Below are 21,150 nucleotides of genomic sequence, written 5' to 3'. Positions count from 1 at the left end.
ACATTCTCCTCATGTAAAAACACCAGGCAGGCCCCACAAATAACCCAGAGATTCATTTTAAACAAAAGGACAATTTGTACTCATGTAAAAACACACTGATTCCCGGACTGTCTGCGGGCCGGATTTAGAAGGTGATTGGGCCGGATCCGGCCCCCCGGGCCTTAGTTTGCCTACCCATGATCTAGACCAGTGATGGCCAAACTTGGCCCTCCAGCTGTTTTGGGACTACAATTCACATCATCCCTAACCACTGGTCCTGTTAGCTAGGGATTATGGGAGTTGTAGTCCCAAAACAGCTGAAGGGCCAGGTTTGGCCATCACTGATCTAGACACTAGACTTCTTTTGATGCATTCCCAGAATAGCATTAGCTCTTTCTGCTGCTGCATCGCACTGCAGAGAACTATCTGGACCAAGAGTCATGACGTAGCATAAGGCAGCATCCTCCATTCCCCTGGCCTCAGCCGTCAATTCCAGACCCTTCCTTCCGTCCGCCTTGTGAAGTTGCCAAATTTCACTGCGCGGTCACTGCTCCTGTTCAGACCACTTCCAGGATGCTCCCTTCCCAACCCCCCAGCAGCAACCTGCCTCTCTCTGCAGCCGCCTCAGTTCGTCGCTCAGGCTGTTGTTGACTTTCATCAGCTGCTGCACTTTTGCTTCGGAGGCGGCCAGCGCCTTCTTGACCTCCAGGTACTCCTGCAGCGTAATGGGACCATCTGAGAGGTCCGAGGAATCCATGCTCTTTTTTTCCAAGCAGAGAGAGAGAGAGAGAGAGAGAGAGAGAGAGAGAGAGCGCGAGAGCGCACTCAGTGAGATGGGGTCATTACTGGGGTGGACACAAAAATGTTCCAGGCATAAAACAACATGTTTTGCGGAATGCTTGTAAATCAGTGCGGAATGCCAACAGCAACAAACCAAGCAGATTTTGCCAGGAAATGGGGTCCCCCCCCCTCCCAACACCCCAGACAAAGCTGGAAGAATTTTTGCCCTATTAGTTTCTAAACTGTACTCTATATTGCTTCATGTAATTTACAGATCTGTTAACCCCCCCTTACAAAGGTATAGGAACCAGATATTGGAACACATCCCCCCCCCCAAGGATTGGAACAAAACATGTGAATCGTGACCCTAAAAATCTGTTTCCTTAGGGAAAATTCTTCGAAATGACTACACAGATGGTATCGTGCTCCTTTGCAAATGTCAAAAATGTCATTCTCCAGCGTTGGAAGGGTCGCAATAAACCTGGTGCGTGTTATCATTTATGGTGGGAATGTAAGTTGGGGCAAGATTTCTGGAATTTGATTTTGATGGAAATGAAAGCTGTTACTCAGGAAACTCATTGCTGATTGCCACACATCACGGTTCCCTCCCCCCCTTTTTCCCAGGGGGGAGGCTTACCCGGGCGCGGTTATTGCGCCCTGCGTTGGCACTGCGGAGGGGCTCCTGGTCCGTGTCCTCGTCTGAGGCAACGCTGTCGTAGTCGTGTTGGTCGTCGAGGTCGCTGGGCCCGTGGAGGGAGGAGTCGAGGATCTCTGCAGGGAGAAGGTGACAACCCCGTAAACGGACAGGGTGGACCTCCAGCCCCCCTGTTCCCACCGCACCCCATCTCTCTCTTGCCCCCTAACCTGTGGGGCTGGAGAGGCTTTTGCCCTGCTGCCGACGTTTCGCCTCGCTTAAGATATCGATGATGAGGGTGGCAAATTCCCGGGCATTGAAGCGGGCAAGTTTCTGCCGTCCCTGGTAGAAAGAGAGAGAGAGAATCATCATACCAGCCCAGAACGGAGACAGAGCTCAGCCCGGATCCAGGAGTCGTGATGAACACCCAGCGTCAGGATTAGGACTTTCTGCATTAAAAGACAAGACAGTTCCCCTCCTCTCCGTTTTATCTCACAACAACCCGGCAAGGTGGGCTGGGCTGACAGGAGGTGACTGGCCCAAGGCCACACACATTGGGCTTCTTGGCCAAGAGAGGGATTCGAACCCTTGTCTCTCGCAGGTCCTATTCCAACACTCTAACCACTACACCCCACTGCCTCTCTGGAATCTGGGCAAGCCCCAGGAATTCCAGCCCTGGATTCAAGACCCGGATAGAAGCCCCCACCAGCTCTTTCCATCACTGCCCTCCAAGAATTAACCACTGCCTGGAGCCACAGTAGGCAGAGAGGGCTGGCCTCAGCCGCGCAGAAATAAGTAGGGTCCCACCCGCTTTACCTGATTGCGCGTTGCAGAATATTCGGGGTTCACAGGAAGGAAGGGGACTGCGCTGCGCTCCGTCACCAGGGTGCTGTGGTTCTGCGTCGTGAGCCAGACTTTGTAGGGAGAAAGGAGGGCAGGCAGAAAGAAAGGTATTGTTAGCCAGCTACCCTGCACAGACACATCCGAAAAGGTTTTGGGGGGCCAGGTGGCATCATCTCAAGACTCGCCCCAGTAAGGGGAGGGCAGACCCCAAACGCTTTTGCTGGAAGGGAAGGCTAGATGCAGAAATATCCCCTACGCTCAGTCCAGTGTGTTTCAAAATGTCTGCACCGGGGACACTGGGGAAATAATGCAAAATGGGAAATATAAGATTCTTTATTTTATCTATCTAATGGAGTGGATCCAATGGCCCAGAAGGCGGATTCTGTGTGTGCTGTGGAGGGAAGTGAGGGACCCGTCCACCTGGGAAGGTAACCCATCTAGGAGAAGGAAAACTCTGATCCTAAAGCTCTGCTGCCTTGGAGATCTCTTTGAGAGAAAAGGCTCAGGAGCGAAAGCTACACAAATTCAGAATGAAGTCCCTAAGGCGGTTGGGTGGCCCCTTGTATGCCTCCCTCCAGCAACTCCTGCAGCCAAGCTGGTGCCAAACATCTTTCTCTGCTTTCCTTTGGACCACATCTTGACATCTGGGCTCCCTCTGCCCTGCCCAGGCTGGCACCCCAGGGAGGTACTGCAAACACAGCTGTTTGACTTCACCCGCAGAAGCACACTCCATTGTCTCTCAAGACAGACGGATGCCAACGTATTTTATCAGTGCCCCTGAGGAAGTTTGAAAGCAGCGCTCATTATGGAACTTGCCGAACTGACTGGGAGACTCCGAGACCAGAGAGAAGAGACGGTGGAAGAAGATTGGAAGAAGTTTAAGGAATATTTGGGGGGGGGTGTTAATATTTAAATCTTAGAATAGCTTTGGAAGTGGATATAGGCCGTAGGGTTAGAAGTAGAAGATAGGGTATTTTAAAATAGTATTATTTGTAAGCAATAAAATGTGAAGATTTTTATGGTAAAAGTAAGCATGATTTAAAAAATGGTTAGAAATTATGATATATGTAAACTGCTAAAAATGAGGTGAAATGAAAATCAGATAGAGGGGACTTGGGGAAGCCCACCTAACAATGTTTAGAAAAAATAAGGATAAGACAAGAATTTGTTTGTATTGTTTGTTTTTTTGTTTGTGTTGTTTATTTGTGTTATAAAATGAATAAAAAAAATTGGGGGGGGGGAATGAAAGCAGCACTAATTGATGCTTCCACACACTTTTACAGGCTCTCACTTCCTGTGCCGTTGTCTGCCCTATTTTGGAAAGAATAGGGCTAGATGCCCCCAAAGAAGAGGATTCAAGACATGTTGGGCTACACTAACTGAAACTTTCATGCCCTATTCCAGCCTCTCACTTCCTGCACTGTTGTCCCTCCTTCTTAGGAAGGGCCAGTTGGCCTGAAAGAGACACAGCAGACCTTTCCCGGAAGTGATACGAGGTCCTCCGTGATGGCAGATCTGGCCCCTGCCTGGCCACTGTGACAAAACAGACGCAGAATGAGGTGGGTTCCCCTTTGGTCTGACCCAGCTGCAGGGCTCTCTTCTAAGTTCTTGCTGAAATCTCCAAGCCACTGCTCCGTAAACATCACTGCCTTTTGGGTGTGTATTCTTAGCAATTCTCAGAGACGCCCAGATGACAAATCTCTGCCACTCGTATCTTTAAGTACCCTTGAGCGACACACTCACGCTGTCAAGGGCAGTTCCTTGTCCTATGAGCTGCCTCACAGGGTCGTTGTTGCAGGAGGATGCGTACGCACACACACGACTACAACACAGGGAGCCATTGGTCCATCTAGCTCGCTTACACTGGCCGGCAGCGGCCCTCCAGGGGTTTCAGGGCAGGGGATATTCCTGGCCCTGCCTGGAGATGCCATTGGGGATTTAACCTTCTGCATGTAAAAGAGGTGCTCTACCAGTGAGCTACAGCCTTAAGATACAGGAACCTAAGAAGCTGCCTAATAATCAAGGAGCTACATGTATGACCTAGCTCAGTATTGCCAACACTGACTGGCAGAGGCCCTCCGGAGTTTCAAACCCAGCACTTCTGAGAAATGCCATGGGAATTGAACCCAAGTCCTTCTGTATGCAAAGCAAGTGCTCTACCACTGAGTTCTTCCCCTAAAAACAGAGCAAGATTCTAGTCCTCGTGATTCCAAACAAAGGGCTGGTTTAAGCAGCAACATCAGAAACCACCTTATACTGAGTCAGGCCATTTGGTCCATTTAGCTCAGGGCTGTCTACACTGACTGGCAGCAGCTCTCCAGGGTTCCAGGCAAGGGGTCTTTCCTTTGCTGCCCAGGGATTAAACTTGGGACCTTCTGTATACAAAGCCTTACTCCCAAGCTGTGGTCCAGCTTCTAAAGTCAGGTTCCAGTCCTCATGGTTCTGCTGGAGTTTGAACCCGGGACCTTCTGCATGCAGAGATGGTCAGCAAATGAACCACAGCCTTTCCCCAGAAATATGATGCTGCAAGTCAGACAAGCGTGCTCACCAGGAAGGCAATCTCACGCCAAGCGCTGGTGGCAGAGGCAAATTACTTCCACGTAAACATGTCCCGTCGCTGGACTCTTCAGCTGGGAAAGGCCAGCTGCTCCTCTTTCCCCTTTTATCACCACCATCATCGATAAGAGTTGCGTCAAAAGCTGAAAATGCACTCAATGCCCCCGCTTCTCCAGAAACACAAACACCCGAACCATGCTCCCCCCCATGAAAAAAACCCAGGCAAGTCCCCAGCTCAACTCGCGCCACCCAGATCCCTCGGGGCACAGCTAAAAAGACAACAGCACTTGTACAGATTACAACCTCCCTGCGGCCTTTTTGAAAGCCATCCCCTTTTTGCAGGCAACTTCGGGGAAGAAGCATAAATCTTTTTTAAACTGCAAGGGAGGAAACCGGCTACTCCCGAGTCGCAGGGAAGGGAGCAGTCTTGGCTGATGCCCAGACAGGGTGGGTGTTGGTGTGGGTGTGGGGGGTGACCCACCCCACCCCAATAAAGGAATCCAGCCTGGGAGTTCTCTGGTCCCGAAAAGGGCTTGCAAGCCCCACCTCAAACTCAGCAGGCTCCACGAAAAACCCACCCACCTCGCCCAGGGACAGTCCAACCGCTACCCACTCCCCAAATGCACAGAAAAACATCCTCTTACCAGCTTCGTCCGGACTCTGGGGCAACTTTTAGAAAGGGGCCTGGGAGTTTGCAGAGGGAGCAAAAGGGAAGATTTATCCCTGCAAAGGATTCGGCCGGCCAGGAATGAAAGGGGGGGGGGAGGGGAGGCCCGCTTCAGGGTGGCCGGGAAAGAGAGAAAGTGGCCACGTTCCCACAGAACCCCAGCCAAAGTGCTTCGTTCTGCCGCCTCGCTCTTTTGGGTGGGTGGGTGGGGAAAGAGGGGGGAGATTCGCTACAACGCAGGACTTAGCCTGCTGGAAGATGTCAGGCCTGCCCCCCCCTTCCCGAACACCCCCCCTTCCCACGCCGCTCTCCCCCTTTCCCTGCTCTCCCAAGGGGCTGGGTTTGGGGATGACTCAGCCACACGGCCAAGATTTCGGGCTTCGGGCCAAGGAGATGAACGAGCCGCGCCTGGGCAAGGAATCGCTGGCGGGGTGGTTTCTTCCTTTCTTGCTGGAGGAGCGGACGAAAACGGATTTGCAAAGATGCCAGGAGCAGCACTTTGGGGGGGGGCAGCATGGAAGAGAGACAGAGGTCTGGTCAAAATCCTGCGTTCGAATCCTGGCTTGAGGGTTTTCCTACAATGGGAATCCAGGTGGCAGCTGTGGGAGACGGGAGGCTGGACCAGACCCCCCTTCATTGCAGGGATCCCAGCTAAAGGATCCATCCAACCTCTGCTTTAAAAACCTTAAAAGCCTTTGGTCTGATCCAGCAGCCAGGATCTTCTTAGGCTCTGACCTCGGACGCCAGCAGCAGAATTCAGCTTTCGGAGAAGGTGACTTTTGGTTTTAAAGAGGCCGGCTCCCAGTCAGGATGCAAGGGCTGTGTTAGCCTGAGGCTGATGTTGTCTGAAACATCTGGAGAGCCCTAGGTTCGGGAAAGGTCCCAGGCGATCTGCAAACAAACCACTGACCACTTTCCTCCCAAAAGCTAAACCGGGGGGCAGAGAAAGGAAGTGAGCCACACGCATTGTCCTGATTCAAGAACACAGGAGAGGTTTCAATGGGCTGTGCAAACACCATGCACTTATTCTCCACTCATTGCAATAAAAAAGTCCTGGGAAATGTACTTTGCTGGAAATATAGCCCTGCATGGGGTAAACTGCAGTTCCCAGGACACTTGGGGGGGAATGCACTTTAAATGTGTCTTGTATGTATGGTGCATACACAGGCTGGCACACGGCAAACGTGCGCACTGAATTTGAATCTTAGGAAAGGGGAGGTAAGAGTGGAGCATGCGGGAATTGCGGCAAGGAGCCAGCTTGCCCCGTATTTATTCTCACACCTGGGTCCCACTCTCTCGAGATCAAAACCAAACGCCAGACATTTTACACACACACAGACCAAATCTGAAAATTGCAACCATTAAGAACTCACACCAATCTTGACTACAACAACCCACAAATTAAAACGAACTTCAGCACCAAAACAAGACAGACCAGCAGCAGCAGAACTAAATAATTAGAGGCTCTGGCCACATAATGCTCGGTTTGTGTTTGTAAAAAAATCCATCGTTTAGTACGGCAGCACCCAGCCTCTGGAACTCCCTGCCTCTTGACACCAAGAAGGTGCTTTCACTGTACTTTTTCCAGCACCTGCTAAAAACATTTTTCGTTAAGGCAAATGCAGAATGCCGACGTTTGTTTTTAACTGGTTTTCAGCTTATCGTTGGTCTTAATTTTCTTTTGTAGGTTTTTAACACTTGTGCTCAACTAATAAGGTCCTTGTTTTGCCCTTTTTTTTGCAAACTGCTTAGTTTTGCTTGTTTGCTTTGCAATCGAGTGTTATGTAACTTTAATGAAATAAAGTAGTTTTTTAAAAACAACAATGAACACCACCCACCAGAATAAAACACCAAACTAGTTTAAAAAGCAGGCAAAGGGAGAGGGGCGTAGAGAAGGGGCAATGAACCATACTCCCCCCCCCATTGGAAGGCGATGGCATCTTTTTGCCCCACAAACACCCCTGCCTCTTTTTCCCAGGGCCAGCACAAGACATTTTTGTAGCCTGTAGTGCAGAACAAGATGGCAGCAGCCTGCGACCACATGCAAAAGACATTCAGACCAGCAGGAAAAATTTCCTTTAAGCGTCCTCTGTCTCAAAAGAAGGTGGCAGGCAAGCTTAAGGAAGGAGCAGAAGAAGGCCTTCAGGTTCTCCATAAGTCACCTCACACCCCAGGGAATTATGGGTTGTCAGTGTGTGGGTAAAGACAGCTCTCTTTCCACCCCACCCCCCACAGTGGACGCCAATGAGCAGAACACACAAGAACCCTGGCCCAGCAAAATGATTCCAGGTGGCTCTTGCAATTGAGCCAAGTTGCATAGACACCCCCCCAACTAATAATCTTTAGTCTCTTCTTGGAGTAAACCACTAAAATACTTTATATAAAAGGGGTGGGGTGGGGAAAAACCCACGTTCTTTCATATTTCAGAACAGAAACTGCCATAACCAAAGGTGGGGCAGAGGCTTAATTGTAGAATTGCAGAGCTGGAAGGGAACGAAGCGGTCCTCTAGCCCAGCAAGTTTGGGGGGAGAAAATACAAGGCGAAAGGAAACAGAGAAATAAGTTTGGGCAGTGGAACTAGAGCAGGCATAGGCAAACTCCGGCCCGCTAGATGTTTGGGACTACAATTCCCATCTTCCCTAGCTAACAGGACCAGTGGACAGGGATGATGGGAATTGTAGTCTCAAAACATCTGGAGGGCCAGAGTTTGCCTATGCCTGAACTAGAGGGTGTTGGAGGGAGTCTGGATGAAGCCAGAGTTCGAATCCATCCACCCCCCCAAATAATAATAATAACAGATTCTTCCAATGATATTAGGACAAGCAACTGAGTGCACATTGCCACCTAAAGGCCAGAGGAAGAACTACAAACTGATTTTTAAAAAGGGGGAGAGAGATTGTATCAGCCCCTTATTCATAAGTCTTCAAGCTGGGCAAAGCCTACAAGCATTGGAATCTCCTTGCCCCCCCAAAAAAAGACCAGGAGGATATGACTGAGAAAGGGGAAAGCCTCACCCTCACTCAACAAGGGGTTAGACTAGATGACCACCCCAACTTCAAGACCCCCACCCCCAAAACTCTTCACCTGCGTCATTCTCCCGGCGATCCACTTCATCGTAGACGTCCATGGCGAGTTCCTCAAAGAGACGGTTGCTTAGCTATAGATAGATAGATATTTGGGGTGGGAGGGGAAAGAAATGAGATAAGAAGTCGGCTCATTAACAGGGTTCCAGGTGGTAACTGGGGAAGGAAAGTGTCAGAGCAGAGAAGGGAATGGTCTCAACTGGGCGGTCCAAACAGGGAAGCGTTGCTTAATGGTTACAGCCAGCCAGGAGCCAGACTTGTGACTAGGAAGTAATCCCATGATCCCGAGGTTACCCAAGTAGGTTGTGGGGGTGGGATTCCCGGGGGGGGGGCAAGAGTGCAAGGGGGCAGGGTGTGGGTGCGTGTGCTAGAGGTGTAAATGACTCTCAGATTTCCCCAAAGCTGAGGTCACTGGATCAAGTTCATCAGTTTTGTCGAACTAATTAACCTCCATAGTTTTAATTGGGTTTCTGAACAACTGTGCAATCAATGGCTTTGAATTTCATTGCGTTGTTATGTTCCTTGGAGATGTGAGATGCAGGAGAGAAACTTGCTTTATAAACTGAAGGCAGCCCTGTTTAGGGAAGCTTAACACTTTATTCCTAAGAAAATCTAAAGCACCATACTTTTCCATGTATAAGACGCCCCCTTGTATAAGACGCCCCTAATTTTGGGGGACTCCAATTTCAGAAAATGTCTCAAAGTTGTTGAGCTTTTTGGGGTGTGGTGTGGGTTTGAACGCAGTAAATCACTAACCTGATGGCTGCAATCGCTCACGCCGGCTAACAATCGCTCGCGTCTGCTATAAGCATCTGCCTGGTCACCAACAGCGGAAGCAAAAAGCAAGCACAATTGCCGCAGCGACAGCCCATCCGCAGCCGCCCTTGCCGCAGCTGCCAATCACACCACAAATCACCAACGACAATCTGCAGCTCGCGGCTGCAACCAATCACCCCCCAGTTTTTAAAGCTTATTTTTGAGTAAAAAAACCAAACACCTAGTCTTATACACGGAAAAGCACGGTCACTTTTAAAAAGCAAGTAGAGGAGGAATGCCTCTATTTGGAAGAAACTGCCCCCCAAGAGAGAGAAGGAACGTCTTTATTCAAAAGAGGCACCCCCCCCCCCAAGAAGCAATGCTTCTATTTAAAAGAGGTTTTCCCTCCAGAGACAGGGGAATGCCCTTATTTCAGGGAGGGGAGGGGATCTGCAGGGCCTCCAGATGTTGGAGGTCTGTATCTCCCAACTCCCATCCTTCAGCAACATCTGGAGGGGGTCATGTTGGCTCCCCAGTTCAGGGGCAATAAAACAGCACGTTTTCAGGGGGGAGAAAGCCTGGGGCGGGGAGATCCATTTCTGAACTGGCCACGGGGCCCTCCTGACTCTCAGGGACAGGCTTACGACACCCCACCCAGGAACCTCGCCCTCCACCCACCCACAACAAAACCCAGAACTGCCCTCAATAATCCCTGGAAGACGACTTACCGCCTGCAGTTTCTTCTTGGCTGCTTTGGCGAGCTCAGAGAGGTCCAGGCTGAGGGGAGAAGGGCAAAGAAGCCATCAATCTTCTTCCAGCGGAAATTAAATCGGGGATCAATGCCCATTTCCATGCACCCCACCAACACACACACACCCCTTACATCCTCCAAACACTGCCTGGCGCCAGACCGTTCACATCTGCAGAATACCCCCAACGAAGAAGTGGCCATTGGTCAGGGATTCCTTAGCTGGGATTTCTGGGGTTGGGCTAGATGAACTTTGGGGGGCCCAGCCAACGCTACAGTTTTATTCCGCAGGGCCTGTAAGACAGAGCTATTCCGCCTGGCTTTCAATCTGAATTTAGCCTGATCTTTTATTCCCCTTCCTTCCCTCCCTCTCCCCTTTTTATGAAGATTACCCGCTCTGAGATCCCACAGCTAATTCTTCCCTGGTCTCCTTGTTGGCCCAAATAGGACTAATTTAGCCAGCTAGCCCAGGTGATCATTTCATGTTTATTGGATGGATTTCCCCCCTAAATTGATTTTAGAACTTTGAATTTATTGTTATCACACTTTTGTACTGTATTTTATGCTGTTTTTTTGTTGTATCACAATTAAGTGTTTTTAATTTGATGTTAGCTGCCCTGAGCCCGGTTTTCTGAACCGGGAAGGGTAGGGTATAAATAAAAATTTATTATTATTATTATTATTTTTTATTATCATAATTGAGGGGGGAGGCAGGTTCATCTACAGACCGATGGACACAGGTGAGAGCGCGCTGGAGATTATAGGCCCTTCTTATGCCCATTTATATCACACTTCTGTCCGGTTTCCATACGACTTTGCTTGCCGCCAGTGGTGGCGGCATTTAGCCAAATCTGGCTAGCCACAAAGAGAAGCAGGTGCTGGACTAGGTGGGCTCCAGCAGTCGGGCTCTCTTCGCATCCCTAGACCCTTGGGCAGATTCTCTCAAGGGCGACCTTCCAAGCATTCATAATCCTGGGGTTTTTCCAGCCCTGCAGAAGACTGGGGGTGTGGGGAGAGACTGACAGGCCAACACGGTCACAAAAATATTCTATTTATTCCCACCCTCCCTGCCATTTTGCACCCAAACTCCTCCAAGCCCACCCCATAAAACAGGCACTGATAATCCACGTTATATCTCCCTAGACCCCACAGAAATTTGGAGGGCGTGTGTGGGGCACACAGGGTGATGGTGGCGTCATGCAGACGGAAGCTGAAGCCTTGGTACCTTTGAGACATGCATTTTGGGCGCACTCTGAACTCCGAAAAGGCAGCGAGGGGTTGGAAAAAGAGAGAAGTGAGGATGTTAAGGGAAAAAAACAAAAGCAGAGTGTTATGTAGCCAAAGGGTGGGGATTCGCACTCGCCTCCTGAAGGTCTCGCAGGTGCTCGCTGGGTCAAGATATCAAGCCAGTCTCTCCTTGCCTAACAGTGACCCAGACTGTGCCCAAAACTGAGCCGAGGGATGCAGTGAAGGGGGTTGGACTAGATGAACCCTTCCAGTACAATTCTATGCTTCTAAGACCAAAATACACCACAGTCTGGGGGCCTCGACAAGCAGCCAGGGCCCCCTGTATCTGGTGCAGAGGACCCCCCCTTTGGGGTGGGTGAGAGCGACCCACTTGAGAACCCTCCTCAGAGACATCAGAGGGGCCACCACCACTCAGCCCTCGAGGCAGAAGCACCCAAAGGTCAGATCTGAGGAGCAACGATGGGGCAGGCTCTTGATTCAGCTGTAGACAGCTCAGTTGGTCAAGCATGAGACTCTTAAACTCAGGGTTGTGGGTTTGAATCCTGCCTTGGGCAAGATTCCTGCATTGCAGGGGGTTGGAGTAGATGACGCTAGCGGTCCCTTCCAACTCAACAATTCTATAATACAGTCGTAGCTTGGATCCCGAACACCGTTTTTGCTCCTGAACGCTGCAAACCCGGAAGTGAGTGTTGCGGTTTGTGAACGTTCTTTGGGACCCGAACATCCAGCGGGGCTTCCGATTGGCTGCAAGAACTTCCTGCAGCCAATCAGAAGCCACGCTTTGATTTCTGAACATTTTGGAAGTCGAACGGACTTCCGGAACGGATTCCGTTCAGCTTCCGAGGTACGACTGTACCAGGATGCGGTTTAGGAGGCCAGGCCAGTCGTTCTCAAAGTGGGAGGCCAGGAGCCAAGGAGGCAGCAGGGGGCGCAAACGACTATCAGACTTTGAAATAGCTGGCCTCCCTGCCTCAGATCCACCAGTTTTGTTGAGTTAAATGGTTTCAATTGCATTTTGAACAAATATGCCATGAATTGTCACTGTTCCCCACCTGTCTGCCATTTGCGGGATGATGTAATGCCCATTCTTGTGGTCTGCGTAGAGAGACAAAATAAAGAAAGGAAATGGGTTGAGTGAGATCAAAAGCAGCTTTTCTGAATCCAGTCGCCCTGCCCCCCTTGCACAGAGGCAGGTTCGCTGGCTCACTGGGACCCCTGCATTGCAGGGGGCTGGACTAGATGACCGCTGGGGGTCCCTGGGCCGATTCCCTGGTTCCACAAAGATTAGCAGGATGGCTCGTTCCGCAGCACCACTGAAATATACATTCCCACTTGCTCTGCTGCAGCAGAAACAGGAAATGCCAGGAATTATTTGGAAAGGTAAGGGTTTTAAACAACAACAGCCATGCCATCATTACGTGTGAGCGAAAGAGCAATGGCCCTGTGGCAAAGTTTCCTGGGAGAAGAGCAACGTAGAGGAAGTTCCTAAACAGAATCAAGTCACACCACTCTTGCCTTAACAGTAAACACCATTCCAATCGCGACATTTTTTAATAAAGCAAGAAAAATAGCAATATTGCACAAAAGGCGATCTTGGGAAAGGACGAGCAAATCACACGAGCAGAGCAAAACACCTTATCCCGAGTCAGATTCATTGGCTAGCTCAGTGTTGTCTACACTGACTGGCAGCTGTGGCTCTGCAGGGTTATTTTTGGGAGGGGGAGACGCCGGAATTGAATTTGGGGCCTCTAGCGTGCAAAGCAGACGCTCTCCCAACGAGCTGCAACCCTTGCCTTAGAAATTACCGTACTTTTCGCTCCATAAGACGCACTTTTCCCCTCCTAAAAAGTAAGGGGAAATGTGAGTGCGCCTTATGGAGCGAATGCAGACAGGAGGCTCTGCTCAGTGTTCCCTTTAAAGAGGGAGCGTGTGTGCAGCTCTTGGGGGCTTTTCCCCGAGGAGGGAGAAGGGCAGCCGCGCTCCCTTTAAAGGGCGTGCTGAGTGTGTGTGTGGCGCTTGCAGGCTTTTCCCTGAGGAGGAAAAGCCTGCAAGCGCCACACACAGCTCCACGCAGCTCGTGAAAGGGAGCGCTGAGCAGAGTCTGCGATGCATACAGGCTTTGCTCAGTGCTCCCTTTAAAGAATTCCCCCCCCCCTTGCATTCCCCCTCTAAAAACTAGGTGCATCTTATGGTCAGGTGCGTCTTATGGAGCGAAAAATACGGTAGCTGTTGGTCCTTATGGTTCTGATTTAGGAGCCGATTTAAATAGGAACACAGGAAATGCTGTGTGTTAGCTCGGAGGGTTGCAACTTTGCATGCCAAAGGTCTCAGGTTGAATCCTGGACATCTCTAGATTGGGTTGGGAGAGATGCTTTATCTGAAATCCTGGACAGCTCCTGCCAGGCAGGGGGAGACAACACTGAACTAGGCTGGCCAGCCGTCTGGCTCAGTGCATGGCAGATTCCCTGTTTCCGCTCTGCAGCTGTTTTGTCTTGAACAGGGACCCCTCCCTGAGCCTCCAGCTCAGCTGTGTTCAGAAGGGAGGCTGGACGGGCCGTTCAGCGGGAAGCTGCTGCAGTAGGAGGTTGTTATCCCAGAGGTTCGGCTCCCTCCTGCTGGAACAGTGCGCGGTTCTCTTACCTGGCTTCCGCCCGCAGAGGTAGAAAGCCAGCCTGTCCGTCAGCTCGTACTGGCATTCCACCAGGCGCTCGGCCAGTTCGTGCTGAGACGCCTGCCTGTGGGGAGGGAGGGAGGGGCAACGGTCAGACAAGGCAGGCCAGAAAGAGAGAGAGAGAAACCCACACCAGTAAACAGGACTCGTTACAAACTTAACACAACAGAGCGGATCTGCTGCAACCAGGAACCACAAATGGGTAACCATCTAATAGACTGCTGATAGGTAAAGATAAAAAGGTAAAGGAAGCTTTTAATGTTTGATTCATTACTGTATTTTGATATTTTGTTGGAAGCCGCCTAGAGTGGCTGGGGAAGCCTATTATTATTATTATTATTATTATTATTATTATTATCATCATCATCATCATCATCATCATCATCCCCTGGACGGTTAAGTCCAGGCAAAGGCAACTATGGGGTTGCGCCACTCATCTCGCTTTCAGGTTGAGGGAGCTGGTGTTTGTCCACAGACAGCTTTCTGGGCCATGTGGCCAGCAGGACTAAACCGATTCTGGTGCAACAGGACACCATGACGGAAACCAGAGTGCACGGAAACGCAGTTTACCTTCCCATCGCAGTGGTACCTATTTATCTACTTGCACTGGTGTTCTTTCGAACTTCTAGGTTGGCAGGAGCTGGGACAGAGCAATGGGAGCTCAACCCATTGCGGGGATTCGAACCGCCAACTTCTGATTGGCAAGGCCAAGAGGCTCAGTGGTTTAGACCACAGTGCTACCCTGTTAATAAGCAACATTGTGCCAGCAGTGGGAGGGGCTAGAGTCAGATGTGGGCAGGGCCATGCATGTCATTCTTATAGACACTCTCACCTGGCATAATCGATGGGGCTGCGTCCGTTCACGTCAGGTGCCCCGGGGTCCGCCCCGTAGACGACGAGCAGCTCTGCCTGGAGGATCTGGCCCGCCTTGGCAGCGACGTGCAGGGGCGTCGTCCCTTTCTCCTACAAAAAGCAGAGGATTTTGCTCTACCACCACACTCAGCACATGCCCAGAGGCACTCTTTCTCTCTCCCGGCTGTTCTACGGCCGGGCTCCGCCAATTAAACGAAAAGGGAAGATATTCCGAGGCCTAGAAGGGTAAGAAACCCAACATTGGGAGATGGGGCAGTGGCGGGGGCTCACCGGGTGGAAGAAGTTGGCCTGGGCGCCCAGGGAAAGAAGGCGCAAGCAGGTCTCCAGGTTCCCCGTCCGGACGCTTGAATGCAGTTGCTGCGGAGGAAGGAGGAAAGATGTCAGGTGGAAGGAAACACAAAGCTATCTACAAACATGTGCGCACACAAACAGGCCAGCCCCCCACAAACCGAGGGACGAAGACCCCGGAAAACAAGAGCTCATATACCCCATTTAATCCCTCTCAACCACTTCAGGCTGGGAAGCTGGCATGGTTACAGATGCCACACAATACTCATTCTTCATTTGTAAGAAATCCATGTTTTAGCCTGACAGCTCCTGTCCTTTGGAACTCCCTGCCTAGTAATAATAATAATAATAATAATAATAATAATAATAATAATAATAATTTATTATTTGTACCCCGCCCATCTGGCTGGGTTTCCCCAGCCACTCTGGGCGGCTTCCAACAAAGATGAAAAAATACACTAAAATGTCACATATTTAAAACTTCCCTGAACAGGGCTGCCTTCAGATGTCTTCTAAATGTCAGGTAGTTGTTTATCTCTTTGACATCTGGTGGAAGGGCGTTCCACAGGGCGGGCGCCACCACCGAGAAGGCCCTCTGCCTGGTTCCCTGTAACTTGGCCTCTCGCAGTGAGGGAACCGCCAGAAGGCCCTCAGCGCTGGACCTCAGTGTCTGGGCAGAACGATGGGGGTGGAGACGCTCCTTCAGATATACTGGATCGAGGCCATTTAGGGCTTTAAAGGTCAGCACCAACACTTTGAATTGTGCTCAGAAACTGTGATATCAGTCAGGCACCTTCGCTGTGTACTCCGTTCAGCAGCTGCTAAAAACTTCTTTGCTTAGGCAAAGCCCGACATGTGTTTTCATTCGGTTTTTAGCTTATTCCAGTTATTATTTTTTTGAATTATTTTAAATCGTTGCTTTTAACCTGTGCTTTTTTCTGGGGGGGACGCAGGGGTATGCTTACCCCTAAACATTTTGTGAATCTAAGTTTGGCCTCACTGAGGGGCAGTATTTCAATATGAGTAGGAAAATGAGAGCACCCCTAAACATTTTTTTTTAATAGAAAAAAGCACTGCTTTTAACTCTGATGGTTTCCTGGCGTTGTTCTTTTCGTAAACCCCTTTCAGGTGTGCACGCAGAGGTGTCTACCTTGCTGAGGTCCTTGGCGGTGACGCCGTCGTCGTCTCGGCACGGGAGCTTGTGGACAAAGGCCAGCATCTGGTATTTGGCACGGATGAATTCAGACTTGGTGGGGCTGCGATACAGAACAGGAGCAGATCAGTGAGGAACCACACTAAGGCGCCGTCCGCACTACAGAGTTAAAGCACGATTATACCACTTTAAACAAACATGGCTTTCCTCCCCAGAAGGAATCCTGGGATCTGTAGTTTGTCATGAGTGTTGAGCGTTATTAGATGACACTCCCCATTCTCACCCTCACGGAAGTACAATTCCTAAAGTGGTGTGACCATCAATTCCTATTTTTCAGGGAACTCTGGGAATTGTGGCTCTGTGAAGGGCACAGGGGGAGGGATCGCCTAACAACAAACTACAGTTCCCAGGATTCTCTGGGGGAACTGTTACAACCGTATGATACTGCTTTAAACGAACTGCACAGGTGAGGCCTTTCTCCCCTACAGGGATTTATTCATAGCAGTGGCCTAGAGAAGACTCAGGTAGTCTGGAAGCTCATCAAGCTTCTGGATAGTGAGGGCTAAGAGTACCTCTGCACATGACCAGAGGCACTCTTTCCCTCTCTGCTCCACCTCCTCCAGCACAAGCTTCAGGCCCTGCCCTGGCAAGGCAGAAAACCATAATAATAATAATAATAATAATAATAATAATAATAATAATAATAATAGTACCACCAAGAAATGCAATTGAACATAGAGACCTACAAAACATTTTGACAGCTCTTCGTTGTTTTTGCCTTCTTCCATCATCATCGTCATCACCATCTCGTAGAAATGTAGAGTTGGAAGGGACCCCAAAGGCCATTTAGTCCAACCCCCGTGCAATGCAGGAAGTGCAGCTAAGCTGACAGGTGGCGTCATAATTTAAAGCCATCAGAGCGATGTGCAGAGCAAGAACAGAATGAAACTTGGATATGCAAGCTCTGCAAAGGGCAAAATAAACTCCCTTTGATTTTGCAGTAGCTCAAACGCTGTCAGAAATGATCTGTGGGTCCCTTACCACCTCAGACAACCCACATATCATTTCTGAAAGAGTTTGAACCCTCTAAGTTATTGGGTGAAGTGTGGAAATGACCGACGGTGTCCATGGAAATCTTAACTCCGCTTCTGCCTGATCTGGTGCCCTTTGGATGCTTTGCACTACAATTCCCATCAGCCCCAGCGTCAGCTAGCCATGCCTGCTGGGGATGATGGGAGTTGTAGTCCCAAACATCTGCCAAAGGCGGAGTTATGACTTCGTCGGGTGTCTTCTGCAACCAGAGCTGCTCCTGCTCCTTTTCCAACCCTTTCAGACGTCCGCTCCAAAATAGGCAGAGCTCTTGGGTCTCTCCTCTCTCTGCTGCGGTCAGCAAGTTCAAAATTAGTTCCCCGCTTCGTTTGCAGAACTATTAAAAGGGCCCTTGCAGGAGGCTGAGATGTCTGAGTAGGCCAGGAATATGGCCACAGATAAAGAATAGAGGCATAAAGGATAGCTCAGTCGGTAGAGAATGAGACTCTTAAAGGGTTGTGGGTTCGAATCCCATGTTGAGCAAAAGGTTCCTGTGTTGCAGAGGGTTGGACTGGATGACCCCCGGGATCCCTTAAAACTCTACATGTCTATGAGTCGATGATCAGAGAGGCCTTGGGAGAGTGTGTAGAACAGCTGTCCCTAACCTAGCGCTCTTCAGAGATTTTGGACTACAATTCCCGATCAGCACAGGTGCAGTCCAAGACAAAGCCAGGCTGCCTAGGGCTGATGGGAGGTGTAGTCCAAAACCTCTGAGAGGCTATCAGGTTGGCAAAAGCAGATTTAACTCTATACAGAATTAAAGGAAGAGCTTTAAAACTGAGCTGTCCTCATCCTTTGGGTTGCACGGTCTACCTTCCAATTCCAGGCGGGTGATAAAAATGATAAGAAAAATATTGAAATGCGACGTTCCCTTAGATCCAGCGTCGATACTGCTCAACTATACACTGCCTATCACATGCAAAGAACATTTAAGGAACTTACATCAGATCTGCTAATGGCTCAAAAGTTACATTCTTGGAACAAATGCTTAATAAAATTTGGGATTTGGCTACAGTGGCATAATAAACAAACAAACAACGATGCCTCAAGAACCAGAATTGCAAGTGAGTACAGGAAAAAAATATGGGAAAACTGGCTGCCCTATGTAACATTGTCAATAAAACAATGACCTCCCATGAAAGCAAATTCAAGTAGATTTTGAGAGGCTTTTAGAAGAAATATTGCAATTTTACACTAAGTTGTATTTTCTTGCAGATTGTTACGATTTGCAGCAATCTTATCTGGGGCAGTGGAGGTGTTAGTAACTGTCAAACAATGATTATTTTTTAAATGGTTCCAGTTAAGAATGAGTTGTCAGTGGCGGCTAAATGGTCCAACATTGACATTCTGAGTAAGACAGGGATGTACCAGTTACAGGTAGGTAGCCGTGTTGGTCTGCTGTAGTCGAAACATAATAAAAAAATTCCTTCCAATAGCAGCTTAGAGACCAACTAAGTTTGTTATTGGTATGAGCTTTCGTGTGCATGCACACTTCTTCAGATACACACCTGAAGAATGTGTATCTGAAGAAGTGTGCATGCACACAAAAGCTCATACCAATAACAAACTTAGTTGGTCTCTAAGATGCTACTGTTAGGGATGTACCAGAAAATCATAATTATAGCTGGCATCTTCCAGCAGCCCCTCCTTTCTCTACGCACCCCGTATCCCCCCACAAAAATTAAAGAATGGTCAATGCCCACCGCCATCCCTCCTTGTAGGATGAATGAGCCCCACCCATCTCCCCAGGTAGGTACCCCCCCAAAAAAAAAATCCTCTCCCCGTCTACCCCCTCCCCCAATCCACCGGGACTCACTGGACTTTATCCTGCGGGTTGGCCTTACGCTTCCCGCTCTGGACCTGCGCCGGATCAAGCAGCGAGTGTTCCCATATAGAATTGGCACCGTTACTCGCGAGGGTGTGCACCATCTGAGGACCGGAGGGCAGGGATTGGGAGAGTGGGAAGAAAAAAAGGAGAGAAAAATCAACAGGGAAATGGCCAGTTTACCTTGTTGAATTGATGCCCATCTGACCGCTTTGGCCTGTGGAACTGGCATTTGTTACAGGTGCCCGAATAAATTCTCCTTTTAACACGCTTGTAAGAAACCAGCCTCTGTGGAACTCCCTGCCTGTTGAATTCGGTGTACTCGTTTTCGGCGCCTGCTATAGGCACATGCCATCCAGGTGTGTAGAATTTCGAGATTAAAACACACGTCCTTTTCAGCCTGTCGCTGCTTGTAATTACCTTTCGATTGCTTTTAATACCTGCTATTGATTGCTTTTTAACATTACAGGCCTTGAAGGTCCTCTCTGCCTTCTCAGTGCCCCCGTAGCTGCTACAAAGACTGTGGCCTGGTCCCCCCCCCCCAGCCCCAAAGCTGAGCAAAACTTGTTTAGGAACATAAGGAGAGCCTGATGGATCAGGCCAAAGAGGGCCCCCTACGCCAGAATCCTATTTTCACGTCGGCCAACCAGATGCCCCAGTACAAAACTCTGAAGTAGGACCCAAACACGAGAGCACTTTTGCCTGTTGTGGCTTCCATCAACTGGTATTCAGAAGCATTTATGCTTCTGACTGTGGAGCCAGATAGTAGCCACTGTGGCTAGTTGCCATTGATAGCCTCCTCCTCCTCCATGAATTAATCCAGTTCTCTTTTAAAGGTATCCAACTCGGTGGCTGTCACTGCCTCCTGCAGCGGGGAGTTCCACAGTTTAACTGTGCAAAGAAGTCCTGCCTTTGGTCTGTCCCGTATCACCCAACACGCAGCTACATTGGATGTCTATGAGTTTCAGCACATGGACACACAATTATGACATACATAAGTTTAGAAGCTTCTTTCACATCGCCTCTGATTTGCCTTCTTTCTAATTTGAACACTGCAACCTTCCTTCCCTGGGGATCCTCTTAATAATTTTTTTTATTGCATTTTGGTGTGCTGGAAAGAGAGATGGAAGAGACAGGCCTTGCCCCCAAGGAGATTACAATTCCTCTTTAACCAGGCCTTTACACATTTCACTGATTTTACAATCATTTTGACATTTCAAAACTTCCTTCCCCCACCGTCTGCGGTTCCTTAAATTTATTTTTAATATCTTCTGCATATCCAAATTAACTTAATTTGTTCATTCATTCATCTTCTTTAAATATATACCTTATGAAACAGCAGGTTATTACAATAATCCTGCCAATGTTTTTAATCTGTTTACAATTTATCTGTAAATATTCAATACACCATTTCCATTCTTTTATAGAAAGTTTGCTATCTTGAGTTCTTATTCTTCCGGTAAGTTTTGCCATTTCTGCATATGGATTATGGAATATTTTGTCTTTTTTATATTGTAATTTTAGGTTGTAAATTGCCCTGAGATCTACAGGCATAGGGTGGTATACAAATGTTAATAATAATAATAATAATAATAATAATAATAATAATAATAATAATACTGTATTGGCCTGAATATAAGCTGCACTTTTTTTCCAAATTCTGATCGTGAAAAGTTAAAATGTGGCTTATATTCATGACCTTACGCCTCCGGCAAAGTGGCGCAGCTCCCCCCACCCCCCAGAAAGCAGCCCAGGACCACGGGGCAATGGTGCTCAGCCCTCCTGTTCCCAAACATCCCCAAAGCCGCTGAATTTTAAAGTTGCGGCTTATATTCGGATGCGGCTTATATGCGGGCCAATACGGTAATAGCAGACTACACTTCAAAATCAGCCAACCAAAACAAGTCTATAAGGATTGGAGAATCTTTAAAGAATATTTAGAAAACTATGGAATAAA

The 21,150-nt window shown here is 49.0% G+C and overlaps 1 protein-coding gene across 4 annotated transcripts in view; it reads right to left on the bottom strand.

The window, feature by feature from the left end:
* The window catches only part of GIT1 (GIT ArfGAP 1), a 49,284-nt gene that overhangs the window by 7,797 nt on the left and 20,337 nt on the right, over positions 1-21,150 (bottom strand). For 2 of the 4 annotated variants that reach the window (XM_083479866.1, XM_083479867.1), the window contains exons 3-15: positions 19,185-19,297; positions 16,277-16,382; positions 15,109-15,195; positions 14,798-14,928; positions 13,935-14,029; positions 12,347-12,389; positions 11,272-11,298; positions 10,027-10,075; positions 8,544-8,616; positions 2,210-2,307; positions 1,624-1,735; positions 1,397-1,530; positions 587-739 (exon numbers count right to left, since the gene is read on the bottom strand). In XM_083479866.1, coding sequence (XP_083335992.1) covers positions 587-739; positions 1,397-1,530; positions 1,624-1,735; positions 2,210-2,307; positions 8,544-8,616; positions 10,027-10,075; positions 11,272-11,298; positions 12,347-12,389; positions 13,935-14,029; positions 14,798-14,928; positions 15,109-15,195; positions 16,277-16,382; positions 19,185-19,297 — 1,221 coding nt within the window. The remainder of the gene's footprint in view (positions 1-586; positions 740-1,396; positions 1,531-1,623; positions 1,736-2,209; positions 2,308-8,543; positions 8,617-10,026; positions 10,076-11,271; positions 11,299-12,346; positions 12,390-13,934; positions 14,030-14,797; positions 14,929-15,108; positions 15,196-16,276; positions 16,383-19,184; positions 19,298-21,150) is intronic. The other 2 variants (XM_083479868.1, XM_083479869.1) reach the window with 1 other exon arrangement.

The sequence above is a fragment of the Podarcis liolepis genome, assembly GCF_965112155.1.
Source record: "Podarcis liolepis genome assembly, chromosome: 16".
Lineage (NCBI taxonomy): Eukaryota > Metazoa > Chordata > Lepidosauria > Squamata > Lacertidae > Podarcis > Podarcis liolepis.
The sequence above is the reverse complement of the archived record's forward strand: the minus strand, read 5'-3'. Positions and strand labels throughout refer to the sequence as shown.